Below are 15697 nucleotides of genomic sequence, written 5' to 3' on the forward strand. Positions count from 1 at the left end.
GAAGTAGACCACCTCATTCTACACTGTACCCTGAGAACTGAGCACAGGGCTTGGCACACACACTCAACCCAAGTATTCAGAGTCCCCACTGTGTCCAGGCACTCTTTTAAGCACTTAGAATGTGTCAGTGAATGCCACTGACAGAGTCCTGCCCTCATGGAGCTCATATTCATTCCAATAGGGGAGACACACAATCAACTTTAAAAAAGTAAACTATATACAATATGTTAGATCAGTGATTTTGAATCTTTTTTATCTCAAGGCACACATAAGTGAATCGCTGAAATTCTGTGGCACACCAAAAAATATATTGTATTTTTTGCAGATCTGACAAGAAAAAATAGTTATAAGTTTGATTCACTCACACTGGATGAATCTAAGGGAAAAGAGGTCAGTCAGGTATTGCATGTTTTAAAAGTTCTTGTGGCACACAGGTTGACAATTGCTGCACAGAAGATAAGCTCCATGGAAACAAGAAAGAGGACTGAATCGAGCAGGGTAACAGGGACTGAGAGCTGTGGGGGGTAGCAGGTTGCAGTATAAATAGGGCAGTCAGGATCGGCTTCATTGAGAAGATGACATTTGAGCTAAGTTCTGAAACAGGTGAAGGATTTAGTCAAAGACTGCTTAGGGACAGAGTGTCCCAGGCAGAGGAAACAGCCGGAACGAAGGTCACGACACATGCACATCCATGGTGAGAAGGGGCTGGCGTGGCAGAATGGAGAGAAGAGCCAGAGATGAGATCAGAGGAGCAGGGCAGAAACCAATCATGCAGGGCCTTGTAAATCATTATAAGGGGACTGAGGTTCAGAGGACTAATATCTTCTCACACTTTTTTAAAGGATCCAGGCCAGGGTGGTAGGAGTAGAGAAGAAAAAAGTAAGCATATATGAACATACTTTGGAGGTGGGTCAATAGTATGTGCTGATGGATTGTACACTGAGTGTGAGAAAGAGGAGGTAAGGATGACTCCAGGTTTTGCTATGAGCAACGGTAAGGAAGGGATTGTTATCAACCGAGATCAGGACGGCTATGGGGACAACGGCCTGGCAGGGGGAGAAGAAAAAAGATCTCTAGTTCAGCTCTGGACATGTTAGGTTTGAGTTGTTTAGTAGACAACCATGTAGTACTATCAATTAGGCCATTGGATCTACGAATATGTAAATCATGAGAAGTCTGGGCTGGAGATATAAAGTTAGGACTTCTCAGCACAGGTAGTATTTAGGACCAAGGGACTGGATGAGATCACCTAAAGAGTGAATGCAGACGGGGAAAACAAAAAGAACCAATGTCTGAGTCCTAGAAGTTGTGCAGAAGGAGGAGAAACTTTGCAAAATACGTCAAGAATAATTAGTAGCCCTGACTGGTTTGGCTCAGCGGTTAGAGCATCGGCCTGCAGTCCAGAGAGACCTGGGTTTGGTTTCCACTAAGGGCATGTACCGTGGTTGCAGTTTGTCCCCAGCCCTGGTTGGGTCATGCAGGAGGCAGCCACTCGATGTGTCCCTTTCATGTTGATATCTCTCTCTCTCTCTCTCTCTCTCTCATGCAGGAGGCAGCCACTCGATGTGTCCCTTTCATGTTGATATCTCTCTCTCTCTCTCTCTCTCTCTCCCCCTCCCTCCTTCCCTCCCTCCCTCCTACTCTATCTGAACAAAAAAATGGAAAAATGTCCTCGGGTGAGAATAAAAAAAAAAGAATAATTAGTAAGCCCAGCCATTATGGCTCAGTGGTTGAGTATTGACCCATGCACCAAGAGGTCGCCGGTTCAATTCCTGGTCAGGACACATGCCCAGGTTGTGGGCCCAATCCCCAGTGGGGGCGCGTGCAGGAGGCCGCCAATCAATGTTCTCTCTCATCAATCTTTCCATCTCTCTCTTCTTCTCCCTTTCTCACTCTCTCTCTAAAAAAAAAAAAAACAATCAAGAAAGAAAAGAAAAAAAATAATTAGTAACATAGGTGGAAAAGTGTGGAGTCCTGAAAGCCAAGTGAAGAAAGTTTATCAAGGAGAAAGAATATACCTGGAACTGATATCATGTTGCATGTCAATTATACCTTAATAAAAGAAAATAGAGTAAAAAACAATTTTCAGTTCCAGTGAATCTGATTAATTAATCTAACCATCCAAACAGCAAATTACAAACCCTCACCCAGTTATCAATTCAAGGAACCAGGTATCTGTGAATGGAGACTGGGCTCGCCTAAGTCAGGGTACTGCAGTCAAATCAGGTACTTACTATGACTCTCCCTCTTATCCTGCCCTACAGTGATTTGCACCAATTTATCCAAGTAGCAGTGAGCAGCATAAAAGAAAATATGAAGGTTATTTGGAGAAACATTGGATACTTGCTATGGAAGGTTGCAACCTTCACATGCCCAATACTCCCTTATTCATGTATATTAAAATTCCATGTTAAATCCCTTATTCCTATTAAAAAAAAAAAAAATCAGTTGTGCCAAATTCTGAAACATCAAGTAAAATTAGAACTAAGAACATATTCTCAACACTGTGGAGGTAATCGGTGATCTTGACAAGGACAGTTTTGCAGTGCGGTGTGGCCAAGGTCTGACAAGAGGGAATTTAAGAGAGAATGAAAGAGAAGAATTGGAGATAGCAGGAGAGCCAACTCAAGTAATTTTACTGCAAAGAGGAACAGAGAAATATGGCAGTAGCTGGAAGGAGTAGTGGGATTAATGAAAAATATTTTTAAGATCAGAGAAATGATGTTTATATACTGATGAGAATAATCTAGGATGATTCCAAAAAGAAATTTTTATTATAGGACACAAAGAACTACTAACATGAGTCTCAAGTAGGCAAAAGGGGACACAATCTAGTGCACAAGTGGGAGTATTAGTGTTAGGTAAGAACCTGGCAATGAAGTAAGAGCATTGATAAATATTTGTTGACAAAACAAATTCTTTGAATACTAAGATAAAAAAGATGGTAATGCCCACCCAAATTTAATAAACACTAATTCTGGTTTAACAGATAGGTGAAATTCAGTTAATCTGTTAGATGGACTTTTCTTGTTTCTCTTACTTCCTTTGCCACAAAGTTAATTAACATTCAATGTTAATTTCAGCTCCCCTTTTTGACCAGTAAAAAATATCTAAGTTTACTTTATTTCAAATATAGATCATCAAAAGATTAAAAACTCTAGTAAGATACAGGTTAAGTAAAGAAAATACAGAATCTACTTACCATTTTCATCTACTGCAAGCACACTTGCTCCTTTCCCCAAAAGTTCCTGAACCACCATTGTTAGCCCATTTCGGGCAGCAACATGCAGAGGTCTGGGGGGGAAAATTGTACATGTACATACGTGCATGCCCACGCACGCATGCACACATGCGCACACTACAAACTTGAGCCACCCAGTCCCAGTGACAACCAGACGGGTGTGTGGGACAGCAAAGCCCATGTGCAGTGCAGTCACACCTCGTCAACATGCACCCGCTTAGCACTGCACCACATGAGCAAATTCCCACCTTCATTAAACCCTTTTGTTAGCTCCTTTTAAGACTAATGTTTAAAAAGATTTTACCAATAAACTGCATTTTAAATTGTTTTAAAGAAATGAGGTTGGCAAACAGGTACAACAGAACACACTATAAAAATCATAAAATTGAAGTAGCACAAATTCTGATAGACCTTGAAAAAAGCTTACAGGTTCCATGACTAATTTTTGGACTCTCAAGGGATCTAATTGATACGTGAATGGAAAAGAGTATCATAAGATTTTTCTCTATTCCAAGTCTCAGAGTGAACTAGCAAATAGAAACTGGGAGAGGACAATGGGAGATGTTGATTTAAGATCTAAGCAGTCACCTACAGGCTGGCTGCTCACATTAAGAACTTTATACTTTTATGAAATATCTTTAGCTTATAGACACATACAAAACCTTTTACCTCATTTACTACTAGTGTCAAATAATGTATTATTCTAGTGTGTTTCCATAAAACACACAGAATGGTATTACTGCCCTCCATAAAATTGAATAGAGAAAAAACATTATTTTCAATAACAAAGTTTTAAGTTCTAAAGCTTTTTCAGTAATACAGTATACATGGGATGACTTGTATAAATAAAGACTCCTACTTCGCTGAAATTCATTTATCGTGGTCGAGTCCAGAACTGATTTAACTGCGATAAACGAGGGTTGACTCTATGCCTTTTAATTGTTATGATTACAGAAATGAGTTTCGTCAATTATAAACACTGTGACTGAGACCGATTCCAATGGTCCTGTTAGAAAAACCCCATTAATCATTTTTATAATTATAGATCACAAAGTTCATACTAGACTCCAAGTACTTACGTTTGCAAGGCTGCATTAGTTGCATTGATGAGGTTTCTATCTGTTATCTTTTCCAGTATTAACAAGGCACTAGTTTCATGACCCTAAAATTATGAAAAAGTAACTCTTAAAAATTTGGGTACCATTAAAGATAAATTTATACACTCAATATACTCCAACCCTAGTCCATAAAACATGTATATCACCATACATATGCCATGAATTTCTTGGCTAATGACTTAAATATTTGTCCAAATGTGTTGATGGGATGACCTTGGGGGAGAGGACAAGAATATTTAAGATTAGAGAGGTTAAAGAAAGCTTGTGCTCTAAAACTTACTTGGTTTGTTGGAGACTTTCATACACCATGGCGCCTAACACATCAGTACTTTTTTTCAAGAAATCTGTTGCAAGTAATCACTAGCTCTGCTCATATTAGTGAAGTGGAAAAACTTTAAATGCCACTGTTGATATTAACAATGAAAACATATCCTTAAAATGTGTACATACCTTGCTGCAAGCCAAATGGAGGGCGGTGTTTTTAGTGTTGTCTTGTAAAGTCAGATCTGCACTAGCACTGCTAACCAGCATCTCTGGGAAGAAAAACTGCATCAGTTCTTTGTTTATGAACATATACCTTAAATTACTACTAACCCACTGTAGAGAAATGAAGATGCAAAGCAAAATTATACCTCTAGCAAAAACTAAAGTGCAAGAAAAACAATGTAATATAAAACATACATACTCTACTGTCTTACTGTTGGGTAAGTCAAAGACACCTCAACAGCAGCAACTAACACTTTATGAGTGCTAACGAAATTTCAAATACTATTTTAAGTGCTCTGGAATAATAATAATACCTTATTTAACTCTCACAACAACCCTACACAGTTATTTTTCTCACTTTATAAATTAAAAAACTAAGGCACAAGGTCACTTAGTTGGCAGATCTAGGACTCACATTCAGTCACACTGACCCCACAGCCAGTGTTCTAAACCATGATCTTACACTGTGTGCTGAAGTAGACTATTCAACCAGTAAGGGCAAAGGAAAACATCTGGACCCTAAATAAAAATGTGGGTTGTAAGGAGGTAGAAGGTTTTAAATCTCAGGAGTGGTGGGATAACGAGTGGAAAATTCTATGAACTAGAGTCAGAGGGCTTGAGAGCTAAGCTCTACGTAAGCAATATACATACTGAGAATAATAAAAGCTGTAACCAGTTTCTTTACCAACTGTGTTTGTTTGTCCGTTTTCTGCAGCCATCATGAGAGGTGTTTTCCCGGAAGAGTCCACAGAATTGACTTGAGCATTATGGCTGAGCAGCAGCTGTAAACACTCCACATGGTCTGTAAAGGCAGCAGCATGGAGAGGAGTTCTGCAATGCAGAGAAGTGGAAAGACCTGACTAAATCTTTATGTCATATATTAAAATGATTCCTTAATATATGACAAGTCATTTTCAAGGGTTTACAGATTAGGCTATATAAGCATTGCCTAGATGCAAACAAGATTAATGGAATTTACTAATTTCTGCCACAAATATTTGTATTTCTAATATAAAAGACCTTTAATTAAACTAATATAAATAAGGATAAATTGTAAAATTGCTAGAACAATGTTACATCATTAAAGGAAGTACTGACATAAATCAATTCTGATTCAAATACTGCCATCTATTACAACTGTTGGACTTTCTCTTCCAGCCTTTATTTCTATACAGAAAAATGTTAACTTTATTAACAATCACTGTTGGGTAACAAACATACTGCCCTTAAAAAAAAGGGGGGGGGGGGACTTCACATTTTACAAGTTTTAAAAAAATGAAAAATGACTAAAAATAATAAAAACATCTTTTATAATGAGAACATAATTAAGATTTTATGGCACTTTGTACTTGCAAATATAAAAGTCAACTTTTAATTAATAATGGGTTCTCTAAATCCTTTCACACTAGTGTAGTAGCTAAAATTTTCTTCTTATGGAAAGTGAAACAATTTCCTACCCAGCTGAATCCCTACCTTCCTTTTGAATCTGTGGCGTTCACGATGCTGGCACCTAATGTGTCAATCAACATCTCAGCAGCACCTTCGTTGTCATTGATCCTGTGTAAGGTAATGAGGTGATCACTCTCACAGCAATGGTGTATTTCTTAAACAGTCAAACCAAATTTGATTCATTCTGCCTTTACTTACACAGCACAATGCAATGGACTGAAAGCATTTCCTTCAATTTTCTGGAAAACTTCCTGTTCTAAAAGAAGTTCTACACATGTCTCATGACCTAAATAAGTAAACGAAAATTTAATATTAAAATCTCCCCGAAATACTGAAGTGCCAATATACACCCACACACCCTCACACAAATAAGAAAACGCCTTACGTGGATTAAAAATAATCAGTTCACTGTACCTGTTAAACGTCACATTTTCAGGAGCTTTGGAATCCAAAGTACAACCTCAGACCTGAAGTACAGTAGCTTCTTACAATGATTTTATTGGAGTTTATTACTGACACAGCAAATACTTCTTTTGTGTGGGGGGGAATTAGTCTCATTATTCTTTTCCATGGTTATTTGATCATTATTTTTTAAAAGTCATATTTATATAGCAAAGTATAACTTTCAAAATTATATTTTAATACAGCATGATTATCTTCAAAATTTAAATATTTTCTGATTATAGTAATGAGCTAATAATGGTAAAATATCAAATACCATAGAAGTGTTCAGAGAAGAAGTGAATGTCCCATCCCCACCCCCATTCTTCCAGTTCCACTCTCTAGATTGTAACCACTATTACCATAAGTTCCAGAAAACTTCTAGGCATATACAACTGTATGCACAAAACATATACTTCCTTTTTATTTATACACAAATGGATGTTTAGTTCTGCAACTTGTTTTTTACTTAATATTTTTATTAACTGTATATATCCTACCATAATAGCATATATAGAAATATATATATATTTAGAAGAACTTCACAGTATCAAAGTGTTTCATAAATAATTTCATCTCTAATTATGGTTTCTGAAGTGATGGCTAGTTTGTTATTCTCCGACATTATCAACAATGCTGTAATAAAACTTTCCAGTAATTTCTTTCAAAAACTAAGTATTATTGTAAAAGTTTCCTAGAAATGATATTGCTGAGTTAAAGGACAAATATATTGATTACTGACAGATATCAGGCCCACAGTTTTTATTTATTTTATTTATTAACCTGAGGACATTTTTTTTTGCATTTATCTTCAGATAGAGAGAGAAGGAGAGAGAGAAACATCGAGTGGCTGCTACCTACACAACCCCAACTGGGGATGGGGACAAAAGGCAACTGAGGTACATGTCCTTAGCGGGAATGAATCAGGGACTCTCTGGTCCGCGGGCCGACGCTCTAACTGCTGAGCCAAACTGGCCAGGGCAGGCCAACAGTTTTTTTGTTTATTTATTTATTTTTCTTTACTGATTTTAGAGAGAGAGGAAGGGAGAGGGAGAAAGAGATAGAAACATCGATGAGAACATCAATTGGCCGCCTCCTGCATGCTCCCCACTGGGGATCAGGCCCACAGCCCACAGTTTTTAACAGCAACTTTGAAAATGGGGGAGAAGGGGGCGAAACCTTAGATTTTCTTAACCCAATTTTCAAAGCCAGGGTTTTAGTGAAAATACCCCAACTGCTGTACTAATTGCTGCGAATGAAATGTTACTTCTTTTATTTCATTAGTCTTCTGGTATCTGATTTAGGAATAAATTAGATTCTTACATAGCCTCTTTATTTCCATGGCTTAATATTTGGCTAACACAGGAATGCTACATTTCTTTTCTTTTTAAATTACTCTAACATTCTCAAACAATAGTTCAATTTATCTTTAGCCTATAATCATTTTTACCAAGAAAAAAAAGTAAGTTTTAGGAAATCTTTAATTATGTTCTATCTTGTGTCACTTCTTTCCTCTAATCCATAGTTATCAACCAGAGCAATTCTGCCCCTCCATGTCTGGAGATACATTTGGTTATCACAGCTGGAGATGGGGTAACAGATGATACTGGCATCTAGGTGGAGAGAACCCAGGGATGCATCTTACATTGCACGTGACAGTCTCTCACAACAAATAATTACTTGGCCCTCAATGTCAATAGTGCTGAGGTTGAGAAACTCCACTTTAATTCTCCCTCTCCAAATGTTAACTCATTATAAAAAATGAACCATGGAAAGCTGTCCAGTATTGCTTTAAGACTCTCTTATTTTCCTGGTATACCAGTTCTCAAGGTATGGTTTGTGAAAGTCTGGGGTGATGTTGCACACTACTCTTTTTCTTTCTTTTTTTTTTAAACTAGCCACTAAAAGAAGTTGCCACTCTTCTCACTAAATTTTTTGTTTTGTTTTGGTAAATAGTTATTTTTCATAAAAATGTTATTAACATGCAATATATTTTAAAATACATTAATATTGGGTCATATCAAGCTGAAAACCCTATCACTTGTGTCCCAAGTTTATGAAGGAATGATAAAATTGGTTTCTTCATGTCTCCTAGGGATATTCTGAGGATGCTTAGAGTTCCATAAAAACTGATAAAATTTTAAGAGAAACATAAGGTAAAGTAAGCGCTCTTTCTTCTTTTTTAGTCATCACTCGAGGATATTTTTCCATTTATCTTCTGATAGAGTGGTAGGGAGGGAGGGGGAGGAAAAGAGGTAGAGAGAGAGAGAGAGGGAGAAAGATTGAGATCGAAAGAGAGAAACATTGATGTGAGGGAGACACACCGACTGGTTGCCTCCTGCACGACCTGACCAGGCCAGGGACTGAACCACAAACCACAACTGAGGTACGAGGTATGTGTGCTTGACCGGAATCAAACCTGCGACTCCTTGGTCCTCAGGCCAACGCTTTCCAACTGCTGAGCCAAATCGCCCAAGGTGATAATGTAAGAACTCTTAAGTTCTGTGATTGAATGACTACATATGAAAATCTGAACTTTAAAGTTTAGCATATATAACCAGTTCTTTTCTAAAACTGCCATTATTCCATTTTAATTTTGAAGGAAACACTGTTTTCTGTTCTGTTGGAGTACTTCCAATTTACTTTTCAGCTGTACAATAATTACTAGTCAAAGTAAAACCATTTTACGTAATCTATTCTCAGAATGCCAAATTATAAAATAGGCTTTTGGCTATAAATATGGTATTAATTTTAGACAGTCTATATAGTCTTTTATATAGCCAACACACATCTAATTTTTTCCAGCTCAATTCAGAATCATCACAATCTTGCTACAGTCTGGAAATTAGACACATCTGTTATGATCTTTAAATGGCAACCAGGCAAGTAGTTCATGCAAAAATTTCTCTCTTGTACACAATGTGCTTTAGAGAGTGTAAATTCAGTAGTGATAGAGTAGAAACTCACTTTAGGGAAAGTGTTCTGCAGAAAGATTTGACTGTTATAACAGATAGCAACCAGAGCCCCAAAGAACAGTTACGGCAGTATATTTATAACTGAATGCTCTCTACCCAAGGAAAAATACCTTATTGTGTAGTTCTTCTGATGGTTAATTCTCACCGATACATTAAAAAAAACCTCAAGCAATAAGCCTGCTTCAAAATAGTTTTATCTCACGGACTTCTTAAATAAACAAAAGTAGCATTCGTGGACGTTTTTCTATAATATTACATGTTTTTGGTGTTTCTTATACTGGCAAAATATCTTGAATATAGTACCTTCTTTGACTTGGGACCAACCTGTGGCCATTTCAGTGTACTCACTAAAGACCAACTTCAGTGAGATGAAAAGGGAAAAAAAGAAGTTGAAATCCAAAGGTCTTATAGTTTTCCAGACTGTTCTGGCTAAGGATCTGAGGTAGTAAAAAATAAAACTGACTAAACTTTTGAATTAGCAATACATTCAACTTTTATGGTGCCATCAATACTCAGAACTGAAGGATAACCAATAGTTATCACAGGACAACCCTCAGGGAGAGACCAAAACTTTCTCAGAGCAAAAGAAAAGAACTCTCATACAAGAATTATTAGTATGAAAGTCAAAATATTGCCCTGGCTGGTTTGGCTCAGCAGTTGGAGCGTCAGCCTGTGGACCAGAGAGTCCTGGGTTTGGTTTCTGGTAGGAGCAAGTACCAAAAAAAAAAAAAAAAAAAAAATCAAAATATTGTATCTAGAAAATGTTTATGAAAACAAACTAGGAAAACAAAAAATGGCGGCGGAGTGAACGGAAGCTACACAGTCTGTCTCCCAGAACCAAACTGGAATTACAACTATAACACAGACAAATTGACGGGAAAAAGCAACAGAAAAGCAGCTTGGAGGACCATACAACGAGGGACACTGACTCCATCCCGGTAGGCTTGCGAAGGCGCGAGACGGGGCTGGGAGCCCATGGTCGGCAGCTCGGCAGTGGCCTCAGCTGGGAGCAGCGCCCTCGGGTCACACTCCCAGGCGGCTCCACAGCGCAGCCGGGACAGAGGCTGAAACAGCCACAGCCACTCACCTTGGGCTCCGGCAGAGGGAGGGCACACTGGACTGGAACTGTGTGGGGACCCTCGGGATTTGGGGGGCGCTCAGAGCTTTTGCTGAGTGGCAGCCACGCAGGACAGTAGCCGTATTGCTCCTTCCCAAGGCTCTGAGGAGAGGCAGCAGCCCCTCCCTCCGAGATCCAACCCCAGCCTGTGGGCCATTAAAGTGCTAATTGAAGCTCATTAACAACCAGCATCTGCCCCACCCTTGGGAAATCCCCTTGTGCTGAGCACCAGAGGGAGTTTTTCAATCAACTGACAACCCAAAACACATCAAGTAACCTCGACTGCTAGCCTCCAGGCAAAAAGCTGGAGGATAACAGTACCTTTCCTGGGCTAGCAACTTTAACCAGGAAAGTAAGACTACAGTGGTGTTCAACGAGGGTCCTCCCTCGCTCATCTAAACACAGGAGAGGGAGCCACAAACAGCAGAACACCAACACCCAAGGGAAAACTTGACAGACTCCAAAGCCCATAGTGATAGCCCAAATGGTGAAACACAGAAACAGAAGCCAAATGAAAGAGCAAGAGACCTCCACCGAAGATGAGATCAATGTGGAGCAATTAGGCATGTTAACAGAGCTAGAATGCAGAGCCATGATCTTGAGGAAGCTGAACAACATGAGTAAGGACATAGAGACACTGAAAATAAGTCAATTGGAAATTAAAAACCATCAAGAAGACATAAAAAATGACATATCAGAAATGAAAAACATATTGGAAGTTTTAAAAAGCAGAGTAGAGGAAGCTGAGGACTGGATCAGTGAATTAGAATCTGACAGGGTAGAAAAAAATCAACTAATCAGAAAAACAAAAGGAAGAAACTATTAAAAAACAGGAAGACAGCTTAAGAGAACTGTGGGACAACTGGAAAAGTAATAATATTCGCATCATAGGAGTCCCCGAAGAAGAAGAAAATGAGCGAAGGATAGAGAATATATTAAAAAAAATAATGACAGAAAACTTCCCTAATTTGGTGAAGGAAGAAGGCATTCAAGTTCAAGAAGCACAGAGAGTCCCAAGTAAGAAGAACCCACCCTGGCCGGTTTGGCTCAGCAGTTAGAGCATCCGCCTGCGGTCCGGAGAGACCCGGGTTCGGTTCCCGCTAGGGGCATGTACCTCGGTTGCAGTTTGTCCCCGGCCCAGGTTGGTCGTGCGGGTGGCAGCCACTCGATGTGTCCCTTTCACATCGATGTTTCCCTCTCTCTCTCTTTTCCTCTCTCTCCCTCCCACTCTATCTGTGCAAAAAATGGAAAAATGTCCTCGGGTGAGGATAAAAAAAAAAACAAAAAACCAAGTAAGGAGACCCCAAACAGGCCCACACCAAGACACACAGTAATTAAAATGCCACAAATTAAAGACAAAGAGAGAATCCTAAAAGCAGCAAGAGATAAGCAACAGGTTACCTACAAAGGAAACCCGATAAGGCTCTCAGCTGACTTCTCACAAGAAACACTACAGGCCAGAAGGGAATGGCATGAAGTAATCAAAGTCATGAAAAACAAGAATCTGATTCCAAGACTACTCTACCCAGCAAGGCTATCATTCAAAATAGAAGGTCAAATAAAGAGCTTCCCAGACAAAAAAAAAAAAGGCTAAGGGAATACATTAGCACCAAACCAGCACTGCAAGAAATGTTAAAAGGACTGCTGTAATTAGCAGTAGAAATGGGAAGAAAAATAGAACCACATTAAACAAAAATAGCAATAAATGAGTACATATCAATAATCACCTTAAATGTAAATGGATTGAGTGCTCCCATAAAAAGACACAGAGTAGCTGATTGGATAAGAAAGCATGACTCATCTATATGGTGTTTACAAGAGACCCACCTCACAACAAAAGACTCACATAGGTTGAAAGTGAAGGGATGGAAAAAAATTTTCCAAGCAAATGGAAAGCAAAAAAAAGCTGGGGTAGCAATTCTCATATCTGATAAAATAGATTTCAAAATGAAGACCATAACTAGAGACAAAGACGGCCAATATATAATATTGAAAGGATCTATCCAACAGGAAGATATAACCTTGATAAACATATATGCACCCAATATAGGAGCATCAAAATATATTAAAAATCTTCTGGAGGACTTCCAAGGAGAAATCGACAACAATACAATTATAGCAGGGGACTTCAACACCCCATTGACATCACTGGATAGATCCTCTAGGCAAAAAATTAGCAAGGAAACAGAGACTCTAATTGAAGAACTAGACCAAATGGATTTAATAGATATCTACAGAGAATTACACCCCAAAACTACAGAATACACATTCTTCTCAAGTGCACATGGGACATTCTCAAAGATAGACCACATGATAGGACACAAACTAAATCTCTACAAGTTCAAGAAGATTGAAATCATATCAAGCATCTTCTCAGATCACAATGGCATGAAACTAGAAATCAATTGCAACGAGAACATGCAAAGACATTTCAACACATGGAGGCTAAATAGCATGTTATTAAACAATGAATGGGTCACCGAGGAGAACAAGGAAGAAATTAAAAACTCCATGGAAACCAATGAAAATGAACACACAACAACACAAAATCTATGGGATGCAGCAAAAGCAGTTCTGAGAGGGAAGTTCATAGCACTACAGGCCTACCTCAAAAAACAAGAAAAATTTCTAATTGACTGTCTAACCTCATAACTTAAAGAATTAGAAAGCAAACAAAAAGAAAACCCCAGAGCAAGTAGAAGGAAGGAAATAGTAAAGATCAGAGCAGAAATAAATGACAGAGACCAAAAAAACAATTCAAAGGATCAATGTAACAAAGAGCAGGTTTTGTGAAAAGATAAACAAGATTGATGGACCCTTAGCTAGACTCACCAAGAAACAAAGAGAGAGAACCCAAATACACAAAATCAGAAATGAAAGAGAAGAAGTAACAACCAACACCACGGAAATACAAAAGATCGTTAACAACTACTATGAACAACTATATGGCAACAAATTCAACAATCTAAGTGAAATGGACAAATTTCTAGAAACACACAGTCTCCCAAACCTGGACCTGGAAGAGATAGAAAACTTGAACATACCAATAACAACTAAGGAAATTGAAGAGGTAATCAAGACTCTCCCAGCAAACAAAAGTCCAGGCCCAGACGGCTTCATGGGGGAGTTTTACCGAACATTCAAAAAAGAACTAACACCCATTCTCCTCAAACTATTTCAAAAAATTTAAGAAGAAGGGAGACTTCCAAGCTTGTTTTATGAGGCCAGCATAATTCTAATTCCAAAACCAGAAAAAGACACTACGAAAAAAGAAAACTACAGGCCAATATCCCTGATGAACACAGACACCAAAATCCTGAACAAAATACTAGCAAATCGGATCCAGCAATACATCAAAAAAATTATTCACCATGACCAAGTGGGATTCATTCCAGAAATGCAAGGCTGGTACAATATTCACAAATCAATAAATGTGATACACCACATAAATAAGATGAAGAATAAAAACCACATGATCATATCAATAGATGCTAAAAAAGCATTCGACAAAATCCAGCATTCATTTCTAATAAAAACGCTCAGCAATGTGGGAATAGAGGGATCGTATCTCGACATAATAAAGGCCATATATGAAAGACCTACAGCTAACATCATACTCAATGGACAGAAACTAAAAACATTTCCATTAAGAACGAGAACAAGACAGGGATGTCCACTTTCGCCACTCTTATTTAACATTGTACTGGAAGTCTTAGCCACAGCAATCAGACAGGAAGAAAAAATAAAAGGGATCCAAATTGGAAAGGAGGAAGTGAAACTGTCATTATTTGCAGATGACATGATATTATACATAGAAAACCCTAAAGACTCCATCAAAAATCTACTAGACTTAATAAATGAATTTGGCAAAGTAGCAGGATACAAAATTAACGTCAAGAAATCGATGGCATTCTTGTACACCAATGATGAACTCACAGAAAGAGAAACTGAAAAAACAATCCCATTTACCATCACGCCAAAAAAATTACGATACCTAGGAATAAACTTAACCAAAGAAGTAAAGGACCTATTTGCAGAAAACTACAGGTCATTGAAAAAAGAAATAGAGGAAGATATAAAAAAGTGGAAGCACATACCCTGTTCATGGATTGAAAGAATTAACACCATTAAAATGTCCATACTACCCAAAGCAATCTACAGATTCAATGCAATCCCCATCAAAATACCAACGACATATTTCACAGAACTAGAACAAGTACTTCAAAAGTTCATATGGAACCAAAAAAGACCCCGAATAGCCAAAGCAATCTTGAAAAAGGACAAAGTAGGTGGGATCACAATACCAGATATCAGGTTATACTACAAAGCAACTGTAACCAAAACAGCCTGGTACTGGCACAAGAACAGGCATATAGACCACCAGTGGAACAGAACTGAAAACCCAGAAATGGACCCAAGGCAATACGCTCAATTAATATTTGACAAAGGTGGCAAGAGCATACAGTGGAGTAAAGACAGCCTCTTTAATAAATGGTGTTGGGAAAATTGGACAGCTACATGCAAAAAAATGAAACTAGACCATCAACGTACACCATACACAAGAATAAACTCAAAATGGATAAAAGACTTAAATGTGACCCGTGAATCCATAAAAATTCTAGAAGAAAATGTAGGCAACAAAATTTCGGACATCATACGGAGCAGAATTTTCACTGATACATCACCTAAGGCAACAGAAACAAAGGAAAAAATGAACACATGGGACTACATCAAACTAAAAAGCTTCTGCACAGCAAAAGAAACAATCATCAAAATGGAAAGGCAACCCACTGTATGGGAGAACATCATTGCCAATGAAGTATCAGATAAGGGGTTAATTTCCAATATATATAGAGTGCTCATACAACTC

The 15697-nt window shown here is 38.2% G+C and overlaps 1 protein-coding gene across 18 annotated transcripts in view; it reads right to left on the minus strand.

Moving 5' to 3' along the window:
- ANKRD28 (ankyrin repeat domain 28) overlaps nt 1-15697 on the minus strand; it is a 172177-nt gene that overhangs the window by 5514 nt on the left and 150966 nt on the right. For all 18 annotated transcript variants that reach the window (XM_036266215.1, XM_036266216.1, XM_036266221.1 and 15 more), the window contains 6 exons: nt 6493-6580; nt 6319-6402; nt 5531-5676; nt 4810-4892; nt 4321-4403; nt 3203-3294 (listed from right to left, as the gene is read on the minus strand). In XM_036266215.1, the coding sequence (XP_036122108.1) occupies nt 3203-3294; nt 4321-4403; nt 4810-4892; nt 5531-5676; nt 6319-6402; nt 6493-6580 (576 nt within the window). The remainder of the gene's footprint in view (nt 1-3202; nt 3295-4320; nt 4404-4809; nt 4893-5530; nt 5677-6318; nt 6403-6492; nt 6581-15697) is intronic.

This window comes from Molossus molossus, unplaced genomic scaffold, assembly GCF_014108415.1.
Source record: "Molossus molossus isolate mMolMol1 unplaced genomic scaffold, mMolMol1.p scaffold_m16_p_18, whole genome shotgun sequence".
NCBI lineage: Eukaryota > Metazoa > Chordata > Mammalia > Chiroptera > Molossidae > Molossus > Molossus molossus.